Raw genomic sequence first — 22,709 nt, 5'->3', positions numbered from 1 at the left:
CCTCTGTGTGAATGCTTTATCAGCAGGTGGCTGGAGATGCATCGCGGGACTACCCCTCCTATGCACATCCTCCTTCCTCGCCAATAACGGGTACCTGTTTTTACACCCATAAAGGGCTGAAAGAGTAACATTGTTCGTCCGTTAAGAGGATTAAAGTATAAGGGAACTAAAAATCGGGACAACTGGACCCTTGCGGTACTTCTGTCCCGGCAGTAGAACAAAAGCCGATAGCACAACTAACCAGCAAAACGTCGGGGGGGGGGGGGCACTCTATGAGTTATACTCGTTTTTTTTCCTCCATAGTTCGTGTCTCTGAAGTTTGCTCGGACCGCCAGGAGAACAGCGTCAAAAACCATACAAGTCCCGCCCCCTAAAGCCACCACCTCCTCCCTGTTTTCAGCGCAACAGAGAGTTTCTCTGTGACGTAGTTTCCGGCCGTCGCCTGGTAACGGCAATGGCTTCCCAAGCTGAGCTCCGGGCACTGTAAACGGAGGGACTGATACGGCCGCTGCACCTGGATCTCTCAGCACAGTAGGAAAGCAGACGGGAGTGCCTTCGGACTACAGGTATCAAGAGCTTGGGGAGTTGGGCACTCGCTGCGCCAGCACTTCCACACAGCTCGCTGGAGCAACGCGCTAGCGATCTCTGCGTTGCTGTTACAAGGGTTCAGTGCTTCATTATTATCATATGAAGTGCTTCATTCTCTTATCGATTCACTTACATTGGCTCTCGCAGGTCGAACTGATATGTCTCACAAACGGGGTTTTAATTTCAGTATCCATTGGTTTGGTATGGCACAGCCGCGGCTTAAGTGCACTGAGAGCGGTTTACCCAGTTATGCAGCCCCGTATTCGTTGGCCTCTTTGATCTCTATGCATGTACAGTATCAGATGTAAATCATATATGTGAGTATCCTGGCTTCTGTGACCAGCTCATATTATTTCCTGGGGACAGGAGCTCAACTAGAAATGAAATGTAGGGATGAACCCAGCTGTACTTACTGGGCTGATAGGAATCACATTCCACATACCCAGTCCATCCTATCACCAGACCTAAAGCCATTGTTATGCTCTGGGGTCCGTTTCCACACCTCATTAAAGCTAAACTTTTGCTGGGTAGCTGCTGGCAGGCTAATTCAGATTAGCCTCCAGGAGCGGCAGCAGGGAAAAGGTAAAGCACTGTTCCTCAATATTTATAAACATCTAACATCAACATGGAATTGGAGTTTTACTAAATAGCTAAAACATGTAATAGCAAATACATGGTCCTTCTTTCTACCATAAGATTAGTAAAAATCTATTGTTATTGTCAATGACTCAAGACTTTGTGGCCATCTATGAGTTGCTCAGAATATGAGATTGTTATTGTATCCAAGATTTAAACTGCAAATAGCAGGAACTGCAAAGAGACATTAGTGGGTTGCTATAAGTCATGGATTTACTATGACCAAAAGCCATGCCAATTTGTAAGGATAAACACTTATTACAGAATGGATTATTTGTTTGCAAATTTGTTTCATACTAATATTCTAACATATCTGGCATGGTCCCAGACCTCATGATCCTCCACTTGGCAACTTTTCCAACAGCACTGTAGAATGATAACGTGTTTAATACTTTCCCTGCTAAACCAATTGTTTCCACTTTGGAAGGTGCCCACCCAATTCTCAAGTTGTGTCAGTCCCATGCAACATTAAATGTATGAGATAGAAATGTAATTAACTGCATAATGCTACACTGGGATACCAGTGAAACTGCTACATATGGTGTCAAATGTGTTTCCTGATTAGGAGTGTAATAGATGTCAATGTGTCCATTCGTCAAGTCTTCCCATGAATGTTGGAATAAAAACTACAGTCAGCAATTGACTGCTATGATTTTGATGATAGTAGACCCCATATCATGTGATTTCTCCTGAAGTCATTTATAAGAAACCAACATATCAGGTCAGTAGATGAGTTGGGAAAAGTTATTTCAGCAAAGGAACTCAAAATGAATGACTCGAGCATGCTCAGATGTTGTACAGAATGAAAGAAAATTAGACATGCCAATAGGAAGGATGACACACTGTCTTTATTTTTCATTTTAATGTCTTTGCCAATAAAGGAGTTTAAACTCCAAAAGTAATACGCACTGAACAGTAAGACAAGACTAATATCTAGAGAAATGGACCAATGTGATAACATTACTATTATAAGAACAGAACACCAGGGCAGGAATTCACTAGTTTCTGATATATATCAGTTGACAGGTTCTAATACTTTTCAATATTTCATTGCATGCATACTGTCTGCTTGTTTTCTTTAGTTTTTCGGCAATTCGATGTATCTTAACATCACTTTCAATTTTGTGATTTGATCCCAAATACAGGCTTGATTTTGCTACAACACATTTCAACAATTACGTTTAACAAAGCACAACATATCTGCAAAGGCAGTGGCTACTGGATTGGCTTTTTAGTTTCCCACAGCATTATGTCTGATGATGAAAACATTGGCACCACCTTAGCCTACACCAAGAGTCCAAAAACCTCCAAAAGAACCTCATTTCAGGTATAGTAGTTTAACTAGACTGTCCTTGTCTTTCATGATCTGTGTTTGAGTGAATAATTGCTTTCCATCAGATTTATCTGGTCCATTTTTATTAAATGTATGGTCAAATGACACTAGGCGTTAATGGGACACCTTCATCTACTCTGTTTACTCTTGTGTAACACAATACAGCAATGAAATGCAATAGCATTCCCTATACTTGTGCACGCATAGTGCAGTCAACATTATGGTTTTGTTGTCAATTTTAATTTACGATTGCATCAGTCCCTGGGTCTTCCTACAGAGGTTCCTCACATTTTCCACCATTGAGATGGCTGTGCTGCAGTTGTTGAACTAAGGATGTAGGGGTCTAATGTGATATGTTCCATCATTCATAAATTTGTGATTTGGTTAGGAAGCTCAGCTTGAGGAAAATGCGATGGAATCGAGAAAGCAATAAAACAAGGATTTAGTAATGGTAACCCAGGTTTGAACACAGGCCTTAGAGAAGGAAGACAATTCAGTTAATTTGTAATTCAAAGATGTTATTGACAGTGCTCAGAGACAAATTATATTGTGTGAAGGAACACATTTTATGTGTGGCAAATTCTTGACTTTTAAGCTTTCACAGAGCTCTCTTGGTGTGCTGCAAAAAATATCCCTCTGCGTGAAAGGACTGCTGCTGACAGTTGTGTATGCATAAGTGTGCTTTCAACTATAGTCTCTGGTGGGTGAAGTGAGGATGTTGTTTATTAATCACAAAGGGATCCGAATGGTCAGATCTTAGTGCTCTCACACACCCAATAGGGTGTCATGCTTCATCATAGGGCACTCCTTGTCAGGCCGGGGCTGCAATGCTTAACAGGCCTCTGTATCGGAGATCTTTTGATCCTTAACGCCGTTAAGATGAATGCATGTGGGCGAATATGAAAACTAGGGTGGTGACAAAAGTAAGATTAAAAGGGTCTAAGGGAACAAAGGAAATATTTATTTCCTTTGGGATGCCTAACAGCAGGGATACATGAGGCATAAGGTAAAATGTTCAGCGTGGGGGCTGACCCGGCACTTGCAGCCCAGGCATGGACACAGGGCCACAAATGCCACACATTCGGGAGCAAGTTGACGCCTTGAAGCCATGACCCATTGTACCAAGTGACAGAAGTAGAGCTGTCACAGCAGCTGGAAGCAATTTATGACAACCTGGAAAAGACATCATGACTGTAAGGTTGATGCATTGCAGGATTAGACAAATTGTGGTCATTAAGATGTAATGAAGTATAGGAGGTATACTGTAAAACCTGTTATGCATTGGCTTAAGTTGTAATCCAAGATAAGCCAAAATGATCTTGCTGATGACCACAATGCCATCCTGACAAGTGTGTACTAACTTATGATGTGAATAAACTGCAGCCGTTCTAACGCCACATAGGCCGTGGGGTATATATTTGAATAGAATGAATGAATGAACGGCGGAGGGCTGCGAGATGCTCGCACTGCTGGGGTGGGGAGGGGTTAATCGCTGACTGGGAGACAGAGCCAAACCTAGGGGGTAAGATGGCTAACCCCCCTTCCCTCCCCCCCTTGGGCGGCAGACAGAGGGCGCGGCAGCAGCAGGGCGTCAGAGTGCGCCGAAAAAGGGAAAGGGTCAGCGACTGACCAGGGCAGTTTGGGTTCAAAGGACCCAATCAAGGGGGAATGGCGTAGTCACAAGTGTGGCCATAAAGGCGACAGAGACAAGTAGTCCCCAGGTTTGTCACCAGAAGAAATTGATCCCAACCACACCAGAGAATGCAGGCGCCGCAGCTGCAGTGAGACGAGGGGGCAGGAAGTCACAAGGCTTAACAATAATTATTCACATAAGGACATAAAAGGCCAATTGCCAGAACATGTTTCTTGGGCTATCTTAAATGGCAGGGACGCTAGAGACAAGTGAAGTTGCCCGAACAAGGTCCTTGTGATGCCTAACGGCAGGGACTCTGGAGACAAATGCCCAGGCAAGGTCCTTGGGATGCCTTACGGCAGGGATACTTAAAGCATAAGGTAAAATGGTCAGTGCAGGGCGGACACGGCACTTGCAGCCCAGGCATGGACACAGGGCCACGAACGCCTCACATTCAGTAGCAAGTTGAAGCCTCGAAGCTGCGACCCGCTCTACCAAGTGACAGAAGTAGGGCTGTCACAGCAGTTGGAAGCAATCTCTGACAACCTGGAAGTGACATCATGACTGTAAGGTTGATGCATTGCAGGATTAGACAAATAATGGTCATTAAGATGGAATAAAGTATAGGATGTATACTGTATAACCTGTTATGTGATGGCTTACATTGTAATCCGAGATAAGCCAAAATGAGCATGTTGATGACCAATGCCATCATGACCAGTGTGTACTAACGCATGATGTGAATAAATTGCCTTTCATTCTAACGCCACAAATGTCTTGGTGTATATAATTGATGGGAATGAATGAATGGCGGGAGGGCCCACGAGATGCTCGCATAGCTGGTCGGTATACGCAAGAATTAGTCAAAGGGTAGAGGCATTAGTGCATGGATGTGACAGTATTAGGGTTATAAGTGGTTCAGTGCATGAATGGATGGATGGATGATTGCATACAAACACTTCCAGTTATAAGGCAAAGTTACTGGCTCTCTCAGTGCTTTTTTGATCTAAGATGAGCCCCAGCAGACAGCTGAAGTTGCCTTTAGTGAGATCCAAATCAGATGAAAAAGAAGTAAAGAGGGAGCAAACCAAGGACATCTAGTATAGAAGGGAAAAGAGGTCAAGAAGATTAAAAGGGGACACATAGGAAAAGGTTAGTGGGAGAGATGGCAAAAGTTGATGATATTGTTGTGGTGCTTACAAAGAGATGCTACTGACTGCCTGCTGTCTTCTATCCCTGCCCTAAACTGCTGAAATGGTACTGATGCCTTGAAGTGTTGAGCTCTTCCTGTCCTGTCTTCGTTTTATTTGCTTCTGCAGAATGTGGCTTGATTCTTGGCAGTGCTCCTCATGAAATCTCTTCCAGGCTGTGTTCCTTCAGTTTGAATCACGCTTTTCAGTTGTATGCAGGTGTAGGAGAGTAGGGTCTGCTGTCCTATGGTCACCCCAATTTTTGCTTTTTGTCTCACTGGTTTTCGACTTAATGTGGCTGTGGGCCTGCTAATCAGACCCACAGCCTGCTCTCTCTAAATTCACATCCATATACTTTAGGTACATAACCAATTGGACATTGGGTCACCTTATCAGCCCCTGTACAGTGCACTATAGGTACCCAGGGCATAGGTGCATCCAAGGCCTACAAGGGGCTGCGGCATATCTTTTGCCACCCCTGGCTGGCTATCCAAACTGACACAACTGGCTGATCACTCAGCTGGGGCAAGGTGGTGTAATTAGATATAGGATACCTATATCTAAACCTATATCTGGGCACATATGCACCTATAAGTCACTCCTATGGCAGGCCTTATCAATCCTGGAGGCAGAGTGCTTGGTTTTATGTGAGATGGTGCCTGTCTGCAGCTTTCGGGACCAACTCCCTTAGCTGTTCTGGGATATTGCCATACCATATACTCTTAAGTGCATTATAATCCTCGCGGTTACTTGCTAACTTTGGTTTGGCTTTATCAAAACATGTCGTGTAAGGTGTCATATGCTTTGGAATACTACCCCCTTGCCAGTTCTGGGGACGGGGGTAGCATTCCACCCTTCTAGAGGGAGAAGAAATGTTACTTTGCTTAAACGCGGTTAAATCTAACCAGAGCCCCAGCATAACAAAATGGATGCTGCTGCCACAGACACAAGTCTAACCTCCTGCTGCTGACCGAAACTCTGGCAGGGGAGGCCTGGACAAATGGTATCCTGTCACAGGGACTCTGGCAGGGGAGGCCTGGACAAATGGTATCCTGTCACAGGGAGGTGTTACACCACCCCAGACAGGAGATAGTGGATTGTAGCAGGGAAGGTTGAATGAAACTAGACGCTGCCTGGGGCGCACAAGGCGTCCCATGCATAGCCCAGTTCAAACCGGTGCTGGGGCACTCCAGCCCCAGCTCTGGCGCAAAACTGGACAAAGGGAAAGGGGTGTAACCACCCCCTTCCTGGGTCCCACCCATAGGAGGGACCTAGCAGGTGATCCAGCCCCTTGATTTGGAATAAAGGTAGGAGCTGTGCCAATGCAATTTAGATCATCCTGACTGAAACTTTGAAACGAATCTCTGGACCCTTCGACATCCTACTCAACGTAGAAGACTGAAGAATCTCCCTTGTGGTCAAGGAGTGGCCACCCTGTGCAAGCAGGAACCATCAGCGCGACAAGACTTTCCTTGCCGTTGCTCCCGCCGGAGCTCGAACGACAGAGACCGACAAGTCCTGGACTCCCAGACTTCCAACAGCCCGATCCACAGTCCTAGCAAAGCTTAGACCCGTGGAGGTGATGAGAGACGTGGGACCGGCCATCTTGAAAAGTCGACGAAGTGCTTCCTGTGCAGCTCCCGAGGTTCCCTCGACGCTGTGCTTTGGGGTTTGAGAAGCCCCAGCCCTGAGCAGCCTGTGCTCCAAATATCACCTCTCCAAACTCTCCGAGTGCTGCTTGGGGCCCTTTTGCACTTTTCCTGCTCGACGCGCTGTCCGGTCGCTTGCCCATTGGCTAGTGGCCTCTGTGACGACGAAACATCGAAACTACACTGCTGGTCTGGTTGCTCCAGACTGGCCCCAGCTCCCCTGAGAAGGAGCCATCGATCTGACCTTCCCGGGTCGATCAAGAAGACATCTTCGAATCCTGCGTGGGTTGCTTTGCCAAGGCTTGGTGACTCCGAATCGAGAACTGACACCGCCGACAGCAAGAGCCTTCGTGGGACAGCTCGTGTTCACCAGCTGGTCATCCTCAATCCTTCCTGGTCCACGTGAAGTAGAAGTATCCCTTGTTTAAGAGAGGCGTTAATAATTTTTGTCCGTATAGGAATCACGATATGGCTGACTTCTTTCATGAACTTTGAAGGGAGAGTGTCGTTATAATGGTTATTAAGTATGGGCGGAAAATCCGTTCCGCTCGCGGATTTTGCGGATTTTCGGTAAATTCGCAATCCGCGAGATTCGCGAATTTCCCGCAAAATCTGCAAATCCGCGAGCAGCGGATTTTATGGCTTGCTCGCACTGTTCGCGTGAGTTCGCGGCTTCCCAGTTCAACTTCGCGCCCCGTGAATAAGCGCTAAATTGCAGAAATACGATCTTAGCAAAACTGAAACTACTTACCAGGTTCAAAAGTTCAAGCTCATCATTAGTAGCCATTTCCTGTAGTGCTTCCTGAGGGGCCCCTCCAGAGTTCAGTTGCCTACTTGCAACTATTATGTGACCCTGCTCTGACCCTCAGAATAGTTACACATATGCCACAAAGGTCCTGAATTACAGCTAAGGGAGACAAGCAGGAGCCAGGCTGGAAGTTCAAATCCAGTGACACATTAATCAGCCCCTAATTCATTATTGTCAGTTGGGGCAGGGCAGGTGTTGTAACTAATTTTGCAACAATGAAAGCACTTAGCAAGTGCAAAAGATCACTAATCAGGAAGCACTAAGGAAGCAGGTGCCAGCTAAAAAAATATTCTGTGACACATTAATCAGCCCCAAATTAATTCAGGTCACTTGAGGCAGGGAAGGTGTGCTTTGCTTTGCCACAATAATGTACACTGGACAACCAGAGGGTGCTCTGATGAAACAGAGGGTGGCATGGGTGAGCCAGAGGGTGGCATGTGGTGACAGAGGGTGGCAGTGATGAAGAAGAGTGTCCCAAACAGGCTGGACACGTAGAAACAACAAGTTCGCAAAACTTGCGACCCGACAGGTAAGTTCGCGTTTGCGAAATTGTACAAAAACCCTCGCGACCTGGCAGAAACCCGCGCGAACACAAAAAAAAATAAAAATCCACAAATTCGCGAGAATTCGCGGATTTTGCGGATTGCAAGTTCGCAAATCCGCGAACGCGAGATTGGCAAAATTCGCCCATGCTTAATGGTTATTAGGTTTGATGTCTAGTAGCGTTGTGGCGATGTAATTCTGGTCTAACAACTTGAACGAATCCCAATGTGCTTTATTTTTTGCCCTGTCCACCTTAGTTATTACGTTGGTAGAGTTGGTATTACTCGTTGTAGGTCTTTGGACGTCTAGGGTATCCTCTGCACTCTTAAGCTCTCTTTCCAATGTGTTAGCTTTGTTGGTGAAGAATGTTGAGAATTCTTCACAACTTAGTTGTGTTTTTGAGAATTCTTGAGTCGATTTGGCAAACGTGTTGGATTGTTGTTTTAATATTTCAAATCGTTTCCGTGGTCTATTTTTGTCGAGATCCAGTTCTGATCTAATAAATTCTTTTTTGGAGTTGAGGATCTTCTTATTGTATTCTTTTCTGGTTTTTCTGAGGGATTTCAGTTCGGGAGAGGAAGGTTGTTGTCTTGGAGAAGTGTGGCTCAATGCTTAGAGCGGCAGACCTTGATGCAGAACGCTGGCCAGGGACCAGGGTTCGATTCCCGCCTCGGCGGGTTTCGGGCTTAAATTCCTCTGACCGGATATTCTCGCCTCAGTGCCGATTCTAAGCATGGGTCCCACGCTGCAACTCTGGGCAATAGCTTGCTTAGTCTCCACAAAGGCCCCCTGATACACAAGGGATGCCTGGTCTCACCATGGGATGCCCAGGAGTGGACACCCCACAAGGAAAAGCCAGGAGGGGTTCCCTTGTGGTAGGAGTACAAGCGCCGGGATGCCTCCGGGTCACTGTTCGCGCTATACAAATACGCCACATTTACATTTACATTTACATTTTCTCTCTGCTTGTCTCAGTTTCCTTCTTTCCTCATTCAGTGTCCCGTTAAACCATGGATTTTTCTCCTTCTCTGTGACTTTTTTCAGTTTCAGTGGCATGGTGGTGTTGACTATATCCTTTATTGAATTAGTGTAGTGGTCCGTTAGATCATTTACGTTCTGCAAGTTGTTAGGTGGGTACAGGTCCTTCTCGCATCTTTCTACTAGTAGTTCAATGTTCGGTTCTTTAGTGTCCCGTATCCATTTATTTACTTTGTCCGGTTGTGAATGCTTGTTCTTTTTCCATGTGGGAATTATGAAGGTTATGGCATGGTGATCAGACCAGTCGCATGGCTCAACTGATAAGATTGAAATATTCTCTTTTCTTCAAATTATCCAATCCAACGTAGCTCCTTTCAAATGAGTTGGCTGTGTGCAAGCTTGGAAGAGGTTTAGCTAGGCTAAGAAGTCTTTAAGAGTGTTGACCTGTTCGTCATTATTGTCGTTCCAGTGCAGATTAAAATCCCCTAAGAATATATTATTTGCGTCGGTGTTAGTGTTTGTCGTAATGATCTCCATTAGTTGTTCTATGAAAGATAAATTATTACCTGGTGGGTGATAAATTGCATGCAGGTTGCAACTTTGGTTGTTAGCCGATCTTATATTTAGGCCTAGGTATTCGCAGGATTTGAGTGGTTCCGATTGTATTTGGCTTACTTTTATATCAGATCGGTGTATGCAGGCTAAGCCGCCCCCTGTCTTTTTTGGTCTATCCAGTCTCACAATGTTATATAAAGGGGGCACTTGTAAGTCCATGACCGGAGATGATGATTCCGATAGCCAAGTTTCTGTGAGGATTGTCATATCAATTTCCTGGTTAATGATTAAGTCAGCTATGTCTGATGCGTGTTTATTTGCAGATCTACAGTTGATCAGAAGACATTTCAGTGTATTTCCAACGTTGTTTGAGTTCAGATTTTGTAGTTCGGTGTTAATATGTATTTGTCGTAAGTTGTTGATGTTGGGTTTCCTATCATTATGTCTAGAAGTTCTATTAGTATTGATCAGGACTGTTCTGATTTCCTCCCCTCTCCTGCTTTCCATTTCTTCATACTCCCGAAGTAATGATAGAGTTTCTTCTTCTGTTAAGTCTTTGCGTTTCCTGTCAGGACGATTATGCCTATTTGATAATGGCATCGCAGTCTCCTTATTCTTTTTTTGAGAGTTGTATATTAGATCTATTTATTTATTTATTTATAGAGTTTTTTATAGCGCGGACAAGACCCGTGGGTATCAGAGCGCTTCACATGTAAGATAAGTTACAGACATTATGGAAGCAATTGTAGCAACAGATGTACATGAGTATAAGGTCTAAGGCGATAAGCTGTAAGGGGGATTATAAGTAAGAGTTCTTCAGCCTATCCAATTAGTATTAGGAGGTGAGTGAGGTAGGGTTGTATAGCATAACAGTGCAAATAACGTGTGTAAATAGCATTACGGAGTAAAAAGTGTTGCCATGTATCCGGGATCCTAGGCAATAAAACAAAGTGAGGTAGAGGGTATATCGTATTGTCTGAGAGTTACAGATATCGGAACCCCTTGATTTAAGGTAGTAGTAACGTGTGTGGCCAGTGTATAAACATGAACTCAATCTGTTAACAGATAATTGATCTTCAAGAAGTTCCAGTCGAGGCCGTCTCTCTTTGGTGAGGATATTCTCATCAGTAATCAGTACTCTTCCCTAAGAAAGGTATTTGCTCATCATGTGGTTCTTCAGTTCGCGTTTGAATGTTATCGAGTTTTTAATCTTCCTGATGTTCGGAGGTAATGAATTCCAGACTCTGGGGGCGGCTCCTGAGAACGCTCGGTTGTAGGTCTTTTTCTTACGGAAAAAGGCTGGCCTCAGTAGCAGTTCTTTAGCGCTTCTCGTTGGTCGGTTGCTTCCCGAAAGCTTAATTTTCTTGGCAAGGTATCTCGGCATGTTGTAGTGAACTGCTCTGTGGGTAATACAAGCAATCTTCATTTGAATTCTGGCTTCATAGGGTAGCCAGTTTAGTGTCTTCAGGTGAGGAGATATGTGGTCGAATTTCCTCGATCCCGTGATCAATCTTGCCGCTGCATTGAGACAGGCTTTTAGCGGTGCTATGGATGTTTTGGGTAGACCCGCTAACGTAGTGCAACCGTATTCAATCCTCGAAATAACTAGGGATTGTACAGCCAGTTTTAGGTCCGTCTTTGAGATGTACGGTTTCAATTTTCTTAGATAGTTCAGATGGAAGCGGGCACCCTTGGCCATTGAGTTTATGTGGTCTTTCATGTCAAGGTTCTCATCCAAGGTAATTCCAAGTGATTTAGCTGACTTAACTAGGGTCGGGGTGCAGTTCAGTGCTGTCACCAGTTTCGTCAATTCCTTTACCTCGGGGCGGTTCTTAGTCGGTGAGATTAACAGGAATTCTGTTTTATGGGCATTTAGTTTCAAATGGTTCGTGGTTAACCACTGTAGGGCTCTCTTTAGTGTCTTGTTCATTAGGTCTATGTCAGCACGGGAGGCGATCTTTATGTATATTTGCGTGTCATCTGCATACATGTGATAGGGTATCTGTGATCCCCGAAGGATCTCCGTGAGAGGTTCAACATACAGGTTGAATAGATCTGGGGATAATGTTGAACCTTGTGGGACCCCGACGGCAGTAGGACAAGGGGAAGAGGTCGCTTGATTGACCAGGAAACGTTGAGTCCTATTCTGCAAGAAAGATCTAAACCACTTCAGCACATTTCCCGACAAGCCCATCCTTTCTTGTAGCCTGGTCATCAGCATTTCATGATTTACCGTGTCAAATGCAGATGACAGGTCTAGGAGAATCAGTAGGCATGCTTGATTTCTGTCTAGGGCTTGTAGGGCGTCGTCCACGATATGCAGGATCGCAGTTTCAGTACTATGCCCGGCTCTGAATCCAGATTGGCAATCATCTAGTAATGAGAACTTAGCGATGTGTTGACTCAGTTGGCCTTGTACGCATTTCTCAATAATTTTGGCCAATAAAGGTATGTTGGTCACTGGTCGATAGTTGTTCGGGTCGGTTGCATCCGCTGTCGGTTTTTTGATGATGGGCACAACCTGACCTGTTTTTAGGCAGTCGGGCAGGGTCCCTTGGATAAGTGAGGCATTTATTATCTCAGTCCAGATCGGAACTAGGGTATGGCTAATTACTCTTACGCACTTTGCCGGTAGAGGGTCTTGATAGTGGTTGTTCGGTCTGATTTCCATTAGCGTTTTGGTGATCTTATCTTGGTCATAAAGTTCGAATGTGTCCCACTTTGCCTTATTTTTTGTTTGGGGACTCTCTGTTGGCTCATTGGCCTCTTTTGTAGGTGAGGTAAGGGTCGAGATGTTAATTGCGGCAGTTGAGAGTTCCACTTCAAGCAGTTTGGTTTTCTCCGTGAAAAATGTAGAGAATTCCTCACAACTTAGGGGAGTTTTTGGATTCTCGTGAACTGTTTTAGCTAGCTTATTCGACTGTTGTTTTAAAATCTCAAAGAGTTTCCGAGGTCTGTTTGAGGCATTGTCAAGTTCGGCTTTTATAAAATCTTTTTTGGATTTAATTATCTTCTTATTATATTGGCTTCTGGTATTCCTGAGGGCTATCAGCTCGGGAGAGGAGGGATGTTGCCTCCATTTCCTTTCGACCATTCTCAATTTGCGCCTGTCCTCATTTAGTGACTCACTGAACCAAGGATTTTTAGGTTTCTCGGATACTCTTTTCAGTGTCTGTGGCATGGTGTCATTGACGATATTTCCTATTGAGATTAAGTAGTGCTCCGTTAACTCGCTGACATTCAGTCTGTTGTTTGGTGGCTTCAAGACTTTCTCACATCTTTCCACCAATAGTTCAATATTAGCCTCCTTTGTGTCTCGGACCAGTTTTTTGACCTTGCGGGGTTGTATGGTCCTGCCCTTTTTCATTGTGGTTATCGCAAAAGTTATGGCGTGATGGTCGGACCAATCACACGGGTCAATAGCGAGAATTGAAGTCTCTTTATTCCTTGAAATAATCCAGTCTAAGGTCCCTCCTTGTGAGTGAGTGGGATGTGTGCAAGCTTGTGTAAGGTTTAGCTCGATGAGGAAGTCTTTAAGTGAGTTAACTAGTTTGTCATTGCCGTCCTCCCAGTGGAGGTTAAAGTCACCAAGGAATATATTGTGGGCATCAGGGTTAGAGTTGGTTGTTATGATCTCCATGAGTTGCTCTGAGAACTTTGCGTTATCTCCAGGAGGGTGGTAGAACGCATGCATGTTGCATCTTTGGTTGTTTGCTGATCTTATATTAAGACCAAGGTATTCACAAGACTCTAGGGGGTCAGATTGGAATTGGCTGACCTCAATCTCAGACCTGTGGATGCAAGCTATACCTCCTCCCACTTTCTTAGGTCTGTCTAATCTGACAATGTTATATTGTGGAGGAACTAGGAGATCTAAATTAGGTGAGGATGATTCACTGAGCCAAGTTTCAGTAAGGAAGGCCAGGTCGCTTTGCTTGTTAATGATGAGAGCAGCTATATCAGATGCATGTTTCGTTGCCGAACGACAGTTTAGTAACAGGCATTTCAGGGGTTCGTGTGAGTTCGGGACGTTGCCATAAACAGATTCAGTTGCCGTTACCTGGATGTGTCGTAGGTTGTTGTGGATAGCTTTCCTGTCATTCTTTCTGGACGATCTATTGGAGTCAATAGGTACTAATTTGATGCTCTCCTCTCTTCCATGGACCGGTTGTTCATAAGATCTGAGCAAGGCCAAGGCTTCTTCATTTGATAAAGGATCGGTTCTGTTTGGTCTGTTGAGCCTGAGTACAACATTCTGGATGTGTGAGACTTTAGTGTGGGTCCCTAACGTCATCTCCCATATTTTTTCAATTGTCTGTGAGAATTTCGACGAGACTTGTACCAAGTTACCTACTAGTTTCTGGAGCTCCTTAACTTCATTCTGAATTCGTGATGTTATCTTTATTGCAGTAGCCCTGCTTGTCTGTGTTCTACTTTTAGTTTTTCTCCATGATTGGTTCGTTCTCCTTTCCACAGATCTTTCTTTTTTGTCCTTCATTTCGTTGGCATTACTGACTCTATTACAGGTGTGCTCATTATTCCCTAGGTTGAGTGGTGTAGGGGGTGAATATATGGGTAAGGAACTGTGATATTCAAGACTCACATTCCCAGGTTGTTGAGGAAGGGCGTGGTTATCTTCATCGGGGGTTTTCCTTGGAGCTGAGGTAGTCACTTCAGGCGTGGGGGCGTTTTGAGCTGGCAACATCTGCTCTTCGCTTAGGGCCAGATTCTTCACTCTGTTTCCAATGTTAGTAGTCTTCATGATCCCTTCTATCATAATCTCTGGTAATGCACTTTCAAATCCAGTGACATCTCTGGGATTGGAGGTTAGATTGTCCTGGTCGCCCGATTGGTTCGAGTTACTGGTGATAGGGTCGTTGGGGTCGGGAGTGACAACTGGTGGGGTCATGTGTTGTTGGTGGCTTGTACCTTCAATGGATTCCTTCAGGGTTTTGAAAGTTATCTTAAATTTCTTGAGTTCTCTGTTAGCTGCTTGTATCAGAACTATTCCCGTTTTATATAGAGTAATGTAAAGTTCAGTATTGCTTCTTTTAGTTAGTGAGGTCGTTATTTTAGTGCCATGTGGTATGTTTTTTATAGCTTTCGTGAATAGCGTTTTAGTCAAGGCATTACGCCATTTAGCAGTTTTGTCAGTGTAGAATATCAGATCATTCATCATAGCGCCCTTAACTCTATCAAAATAAGGGTCAACGAATAGGGTGTCCGGATTTTTTCTTAAGGTGTTATGTTTGAATTTTTTTGCAGCATTTTTGGATAGGGTAGATGGGTATTCAATACTCCTTGCATTGGGTCTGGTCACGCTTCGGTATCTTCCATCCATGTCGGCCTATCGTTGTGGGTCTTCCGACTTCTTTGTCTATCTGTTCTGAATAGTTCCCTGCTAAAGTATACTTCTTATATTGTATGGTCATGGAGGGTCCAGGCGTTGAGGTTATTCCAGGTCTACAGTTTCAGAAGTATAGGTATGGTTTTCCTGTAGAAGGTATCTTCTAATTAGACCTAGCAGTTAAGCTATCGTAGATCACAATTGAACCTTTGTGGTTGTGATGCCATGCGTAGTAATTAATTAATTAAATAACTTTGGTAATCAAAGGGGTTATCAGATGAAAAATAGTCCATGAGGAAAGTTAATCATAGTGAGATCGTGTTCGCCGAAATCCATTGAAATTTTGATGGCATCATCAGTAATCAATTAAATAGATGGCATTGAATATCAAAAAGGGGTTGTCTGCTGAAAGTTACTCAGTATAAGATGTCCGGTGATTCTGATCGAGAAAATTGGGGCCTGTGGTCTCGGAGACCGGGGACCCGGGTGTGGAACCATCCGGGACGGAGTGCAACAACATCGGCCGCAGAGACCGGAAGTGGCCGGTCGGATCCTGCTTTGTCGCATTCGGGTCGCAGCTGCGACGACGTGCGCCTCTCAACCTGCCTTGGAGGTCGACCGTCGTAGTACTGGCCTACACTCGACTGAGGAGTGGTGGGTTTCCCCTGCTTTCGCGATCGAGAGATTTTGAGATGCCTCAGCTGAAGACCTCGAAATCCAATAGACAGGTCCAGTCGAATCGCATCGACAAGTATGCTATCTCCAAGGGGTCCCTTGTTGAAGTGAAACGACCTCCGGCTGGAGGTACCGAAGGGGATTCGGTCAGCGACGACCCCACTATGAAAGACTTATTGGCCGCTATCACTGGGGTCCAATCTTCCTTGGGCAAGATGGACACAAAACTAGACACTGTCGCAATTGAGGTTGGCCTTCTCAGGGCTGACCTCACCAAAACTACTGAGAAGGTAAAAAATCTGGAGGTTAAAACGACGAGCCTCCTCGAGGATGTCTCTGAGCTCCAGAAGGAAGTGCGCGACCTCAAGGCGGCCCGACATCAATTTGATAGTAAGCTCGATGAGTATGAGGGTCGGGCACGCCGCAACAATGTCCGCATTTTGGGGGTTCCAGAGAAATCCGAAGGGGCGACCCCAGACCTCTTTGTCGAGGATCTCATCCTGAACCATCTCAAGCCGAAGGGCTTTAGTAATTTCTTTACGGTGGAGAGGGCACACAGGGTTCCCGGAGGCAGCCCGAAGGTTGGGGCACCTCCGCGTCCCATCATTGCCCGGGTCCTTAACTTTCGCGACCGGGACACCATTTTGCAATCGGCGAGGTCCACAGGGCCGTTGGCCTATGAGAACGCTTCGCTGTTATTTTTTCCAGACTTCACTCAGATGGTTCAGAGACAGCGACAAGGCTTTATGTCCGTAAAGCAGCAGTTGAGAGACAGGGACATGAAGTACTCAATGCTGTATCCCACACGATTGAAGATCGAACATGATGGAAAGACTTGGCTCTTCGATAACCCTGAGGTGGCTGCGGAATGGTTGGACCGAATGGAAGGATCGGACACTGGGGCTCAGGCTCAAACGGACAGCGAAGAATAGCGTAATGCTTGGAACTGTAAGCCGCACTCATCCTATCACTGGCGCAGGGGGTCTGGTTGGGGCTGTTCAGTCTTTCCCCCCTCCCCCTCCCCGGACTATTTTTTGCTCGAGACTCTTTTTATGTGATCGTTCCGGTTGGGGGGGACTACGGTTGGTTTGGGGTGGTGGGGCGGGCGGCCTGTTGTTAGGTCCTCCTCCGTTTTTCTACCTTTAGATACTTGTTAGTGGGGGTGAGAGGCACACTGAGAGTTGGGAATGTGCATTTGCTACATGCAGGGATGCAGGGGTGCAGGGTGGGGGGGTTTGGTTGTTGGGGATTTTTATGTGTTAATTTGTCTGTTGTAAGTGACCAGAGATTGCTAAGGGTGCCTTCGGATCTCCTGTTCTGTATTGGAAGGATGCATGGCTTCCACTAGACAGGGCCTGGTATTCTCCGTCCTCAGCTGGAATGTGAATGGATTGGGTGATAAGATAAAACGCACTATGGTGAATCAGTTCATTAGACGGCAAATGCCGGATGCCGTTTTGCTGCATGAAACGCATCTAATGGGGAAGCGATGTATGGCACTGCACAGGGGAGGGTATAAGCTTGTTGCTCATGCTGGTTTTACTTCTGGTTCCAGGGGAGGGGGATTGTAGGAAGGTGGATATCTGACTATGGTTACCCCCAAACTTTTTGCCTGGTGTTTAGCTGGTTTTTGACTTAGTTGGCCTGGGATCCTGCTATTCAGGGCCCCAGGCTGATTGCTCTCTCCTTAAAATGGACTCCATGTACCTTAGGTGCATAACACAATTGGAATTGGTTCACCTTATAGGCCCCTGTAACAGTGTACCATAGGTACCCAGGGCATAGGTGTAGCCAAGGCCTGCCAGGGGCTGCAGCATGTATTGTGCCACCCCTGGCCTGGCCTCCATATTTGACACAACTGGCTGATCACTCAGCTGGGGTAAGTTGGTGTAATCACCTCTTACTTAGGTACAGTATGTCTGTGCCTAACCCTAAACTGGACACATATGTTCCTATCAGCCACTCCTATGGAAGGCCTCATCAATCCTGGAGGCAGAGTGCTTGGAAATATGTGAGATGGTGCTCTGGCATGAGCTGAGCCTGTCTGCAGCTGTCGGGAACCACTCCCTAAGCTGTTCCGGGATATTGCCATACCATATACTCTTAAGTGCATTATAATCCTCGCGGTTAAATGCTATCTTTGGTTTGGCTTTATCAAAACATGTCGAGTAAGGTGTCATACGAATTGGAATACTATCCCCTCGCCAATTCTGACAACGGGGATAGCATTCCACCCTTCTAGAGGGACACGACATGTGTGTAGCCTTAACCCCGGTTAAAGTTAAACAGAGCCTCAGCTTCACAAAATGGACGCTGCCACCACAGACACAAGTCTGGCCTCCTGCTGCTGACCGAAACTCGGCAGATGGTGGCCTGGACAAAGGGTTTCCTGCCTTGGGAGGTGCGAGCACCACCCCAGACAGGATTTTGTGTATTGGGTAGGACAGGGCTGAATAGAATCAGACATGCCCGGGGCACACAAGGTGTCCCCGTGCATAGGCCAGCCCAAACCGGTTCTGGGGCCTTCCAGCCCCAGTCCTGGCGCGGAGCTGGACAAAGGAAAGGGGGTGTAACCGCCCCCCTTCCTGGTTCCTCCCAGAGGAGGGACCTAGTAGGTGATCCACCCCCTAGATTGGGAATAAGAGGGGGAGCAGTGCCATTGCACAGCAGATCATCCCGAAATCAACTTTAAACTAAGAAGAAGACTGGACTTCGACATTCTGCTGCACAGAAGACTGAAGAGAATCTCCCTTGTGGCCAAGGAGTGACCACCCTGTGAACACAGGTACCAACCAGCAACTCGACGTCTGCTTTGCCGCCGCCTCCCGCCGGAGCCCGAGCCCAGAGCCCGACAAGAACCAGATTCCCAGACCTCTCAGAGCCCGATCCACAGTCCCTGCAAAGAAGGGACCCGTGGAGGCACCGAGTGACGTGGGACCGGACCTCTTGAAAGACACCCGAAAAGCTGACTGCGCAGCTTCTGAGGCATCCTCGACGTTGTGCTTTGGGGATTGAGAACCCCCACCACCGAGCAGCCCTTGCACCGAAGATCAGCCCTCCAGCATCTCCACGATCTGCGTGGGGCCCTTTTGCATTGTGCCACTCGACGCGCCATCCCGGCCACTAGCCACGTGGTCAGCGGCCATCTTGGTGACGAACCCGAAGATTTAAACAGCAGGTCTGGTTGCTCCAGACCTACCCAAGCTCCTGTGAAAAGGAGCACCCGCTCTGACCTTGCTGGTCCGAGTGAACAGCATCTTTCAACTTCTGCGTGGCTTGCATTTGCCAAGGCCTGTTTGCTCCGATCAGGTCGCCGACACCGCCAACAGCGAGAAGCCTACGTGGGACAGCTCGTGACCAACTCCTGGACGTCCTCGACCCCGGGTATCCACGTGGCTGCAGAAAGAAGCTACCCGACAACGCCTGTTTGCACCCGACATCGCCTGGTTCCAATCTGGTTCCACGGTAGTCACTGGCTAGTGACTTTGAACACTGTCCCCTCTGCTTTCAGGTCTTCACATCTTCAGATCCACCCTTGGATCCACCGGAACCCTTCTCATCGAGCCGCCTGCAGCATCTTCAGCTCCAAGCACCATCGACCAGCGTGACGAAACCCGACACAACTTCGACCCTGTGCACCCGCTTCCTGTGGGTGAGGTAACTCAGCTCCGCCGGTGCTCCTGCACTGGTACACATCCCAAGGGCCTGTGTTTTAAGTTTCAGCTCCGTAGGTCACTCGGAAGGTTCCTAACTTTCTAACTTTGTACTTTTTACGCACCATAGACTTTGTATTGGAAAGTGCGTGCACTTTGAACACTGCACACGAGTCCCGTGGGCCTCTCCCGACTTAGTTAACTCCAGTCTCGAATAGCTCCAGCGATTCCCAAGGCCCTAGGCCTCTTCACTTTCCTCCTGGTACCTCTTATACCACTTTCTTAGTATATGGTTTAGGTGGCCCCTAGGGCTCATCCATATTGTGCAACTTTTGTGTATTTTAAACTGTCTTGTGATTTAACGCTTGTGCTTCTGTGCTCATAAAGAGTCCAGGGGATTTTAATAGTTAATAAATCAATATATATTTTCAATATATATCTGTGTGGTGTCCCTTTCATTTGGTATTCAAGGGGGTTGTGTATGGTATAACAGCTGGCTTCACATGCCTTTCAGAGTTTAGCCTAAGACTGCTTTGTCCACGTTACCACTAGGATAACTGGTCTACAAGGTTGAATTACAACCATCATCATAAGGGTTGCTTGGCATGGTACAAAGTGATCACTAGAATTAGTGAGCATTATATACCAGGCCAACTTCTCACATTGGTGAGCAGCGGTGGGATCTGAGCTTGCTGTTGTTTTACCATTGCAATCTTTGAGATTATCATCTGAAAGATCACACAGGTAACTGCTAGGTACATATAAAACAAGACTAGTATACTTAAGTTCTACTGAACTTAGTTGTTGCAGAGCAAAGGGAGTAGCACACCCTAGCTACAACTACTAGATAGGTTTAGTAGGTAAACACCAGTGTAGGTAGATTGCAACACATCCACCCACACTAGAGCAATGTCTGGAACAGAGGGGTCCAGTGGACTTACTCCTGTTGAGAGTGACCCTCCAAGGGCACCATCCCAGTTTGCTATTTTTCCCTTTAAGGAATTAAGACAGCTTTGTGTCTTAAGGGGTCTGAAGACAGGGCCTTCCCCTACTACAGACCACCTAAGAGAGCTCTTGGATCAGTCTGAGGCTCTAAAGACCTCTAAAGCAAACCCCACAGGGAATGCTGAAGGAGGCCATCCCTCAGAGGATGACACTGTAGACACCCCTGCCCCTATCATCCTGGTAGATGAGGAAGCCTCCACCACTGGAGCTCCTCAGGTAGATGAGGAGGAAGAGGAAGAGGAAGAGGAAGAGGAGGAGGTGGAAAGCAGTGAGTCAGATGATGACAGAAATAGTCAGGTGCTGGTCAGTAGACTGAACCAGGCTAACTTAAGCTTACTTGGGAATGAATCAGGTAACAACCCATTCAGACCCCCAGGTGGACTTAACCAGAAGCCTAGGAGGAGAAGGACTCACTTAGGTGACTCTGACAACTCCCATGCTTCTAGAGGTTCTCATGGTCACTCCAGAAAGAGGATGACTAGCCCTCAGAGAAGGGAACATGAGACCAAATTGAGAGAATCTCAAATTAGAGAGGCTGAATTGAGAGTCCAGAGACAAGAGTTAGAAATTGCCCTGGCCCAAGAGAAACTTGCTAGAGCAAGACAGCCTAGAGAGAGTGGATTAGGATCCACTGGTGGCAGCAATATCCAGAAGGATAAAGACAGGTCCTTTGATACAAGAAACCTGAGTAAGATTGTGCCCCCCTACAAAGCTGGGGATGATATCCACAAATGGATGACTTCACTTGAGAGAGCCTGCATGGTACAGCAGATCCCTCAGGAGCAGTGGGCAGCAATCTTGTGGCTCTCCTTTGAAGGTAGAGGCAGGGACAGACTCCTCACAGTTAGTGATGAGGATTCTAGAAACTACATGGTCCTGAAGAGTGCTCTGATTGATGGGTTAGGCTTAACCACTGAACAGTACAGGTTAATGTTCAGAGATACCCAGAAGACACAGACTCAGGACTGGTCTGAATTTGTTGAGTGTGCCACTAAGGCTCTGGAGGGCTGGTTGCTGGGAAGTAAGGTTACTGACTATACAGGATTGTATAATTTAATTATGAGAGAGCAAATCTTAAGTAATTGTCAAAATCAGCTTCTACATCAGCACCTGGTTGACTCTGATCTGACCTCCCCACAAGAATTGGGTAGGAGGGCAGACAAATGGGTCAGAACCAGGATCAGGCCTAAGAACCAGGGTGGTGACCAAAAGAAAGAGACTACCAAGCCTCAAGAGAAGGGTGGGGATAAAAGTAAGGAAAAGACTTCCCCAGGGCCCCAAAACTCCAAGAATGGGGGTGGGTCCCAAGACACTTCTACAACCCAGAAAAAGCCTTATTGTCATACCTGTAAACAGGTGGGGCATTACAAAACAGATAGCTGTTGTCCCAAGAATGGCAATAAAGAGAATATACCTCCAGGTAAGGCTCCAACACCTCCTGTCACTGTTAGCAGTGGTCCCCCAGGTGGTGGGAGCACCCCCAAGAATTTGGGTGGGTTTACTTTTGGAGGACAGGTGGACTCTGGCCTATCCAGGTCCCCTAACTCAGATACTCTTGTCTATGAGACTGGCATGGGGTTTGCCAATTTCACTGCTTGCCCAAACACTTTGAGCAAGTATAGACAGGAGCCCCTCATCAATGGCTTGAAAGTTGAGGCCTTCAGAGACACAGGGGCTAGCATCACCATGGTGGCTGAATGTCTAGTCCCCTCAAGGCAACTTTTACCTGATGCCAGATATCAGGTGACAAACATTGATGGCATAGAAACCAATCATCCCATGGCAGTAGTCAATCTTAGCTGGGGAGGTGTCACTGGCCCAAAGAGAGTGGCAGTGTCAGCAAACTTGCCTGTAGATTGCCTACTGGGTAATGATTTGGAAATCTCAGCCTGGGCTGAGGTTGAACAGCAAACCCATTCTAGAATGGTAAATCTCCATGGAAAGGTTAGTGGGGCTGTAATGGCTACAGCCCCAATTCAAGATGTCCTTCCTGAAAAGGTTGGGAGGGCTGAGCAAACCTCAGCCCCATCTTTAGATAACTTCCCTCCTGGAAAGAGTAGCAGGGCTGTACTAGTAACAGCCCATACCCAAACTGAGTCTCCTCCTGAAAAGGTTG

The 22,709-nt window shown here is 46.4% G+C and overlaps 1 protein-coding gene across 1 annotated transcript in view; it reads left to right on the top strand.

The window, feature by feature from the left end:
- Window positions 1-419: 419 nt before the first annotated feature.
- The window catches only part of MAP9 (microtubule associated protein 9), a 169,511-nt gene continuing 147,221 nt past the window's right edge, over window positions 420-22,709 (top strand). The window contains exons 1-2 of the mRNA XM_086962334.1: window positions 420-566; window positions 2,370-2,551. Of these exons, the coding sequence (XP_086818460.1) occupies window positions 2,474-2,551 (78 nt within the window). The 5' untranslated portion in view covers window positions 420-566; window positions 2,370-2,473. The remainder of the gene's footprint in view (window positions 567-2,369; window positions 2,552-22,709) is intronic.

This window comes from Lissotriton vulgaris, chromosome 3_1 (assembly GCF_964263255.1).
Source record: "Lissotriton vulgaris chromosome 3_1, aLisVul1.2, whole genome shotgun sequence".
Lineage (NCBI taxonomy): Eukaryota > Metazoa > Chordata > Amphibia > Caudata > Salamandridae > Lissotriton > Lissotriton vulgaris.
Note: the sequence above shows the minus strand (reverse complement) of the source record. Positions and strands in the feature narration are given on the sequence as shown.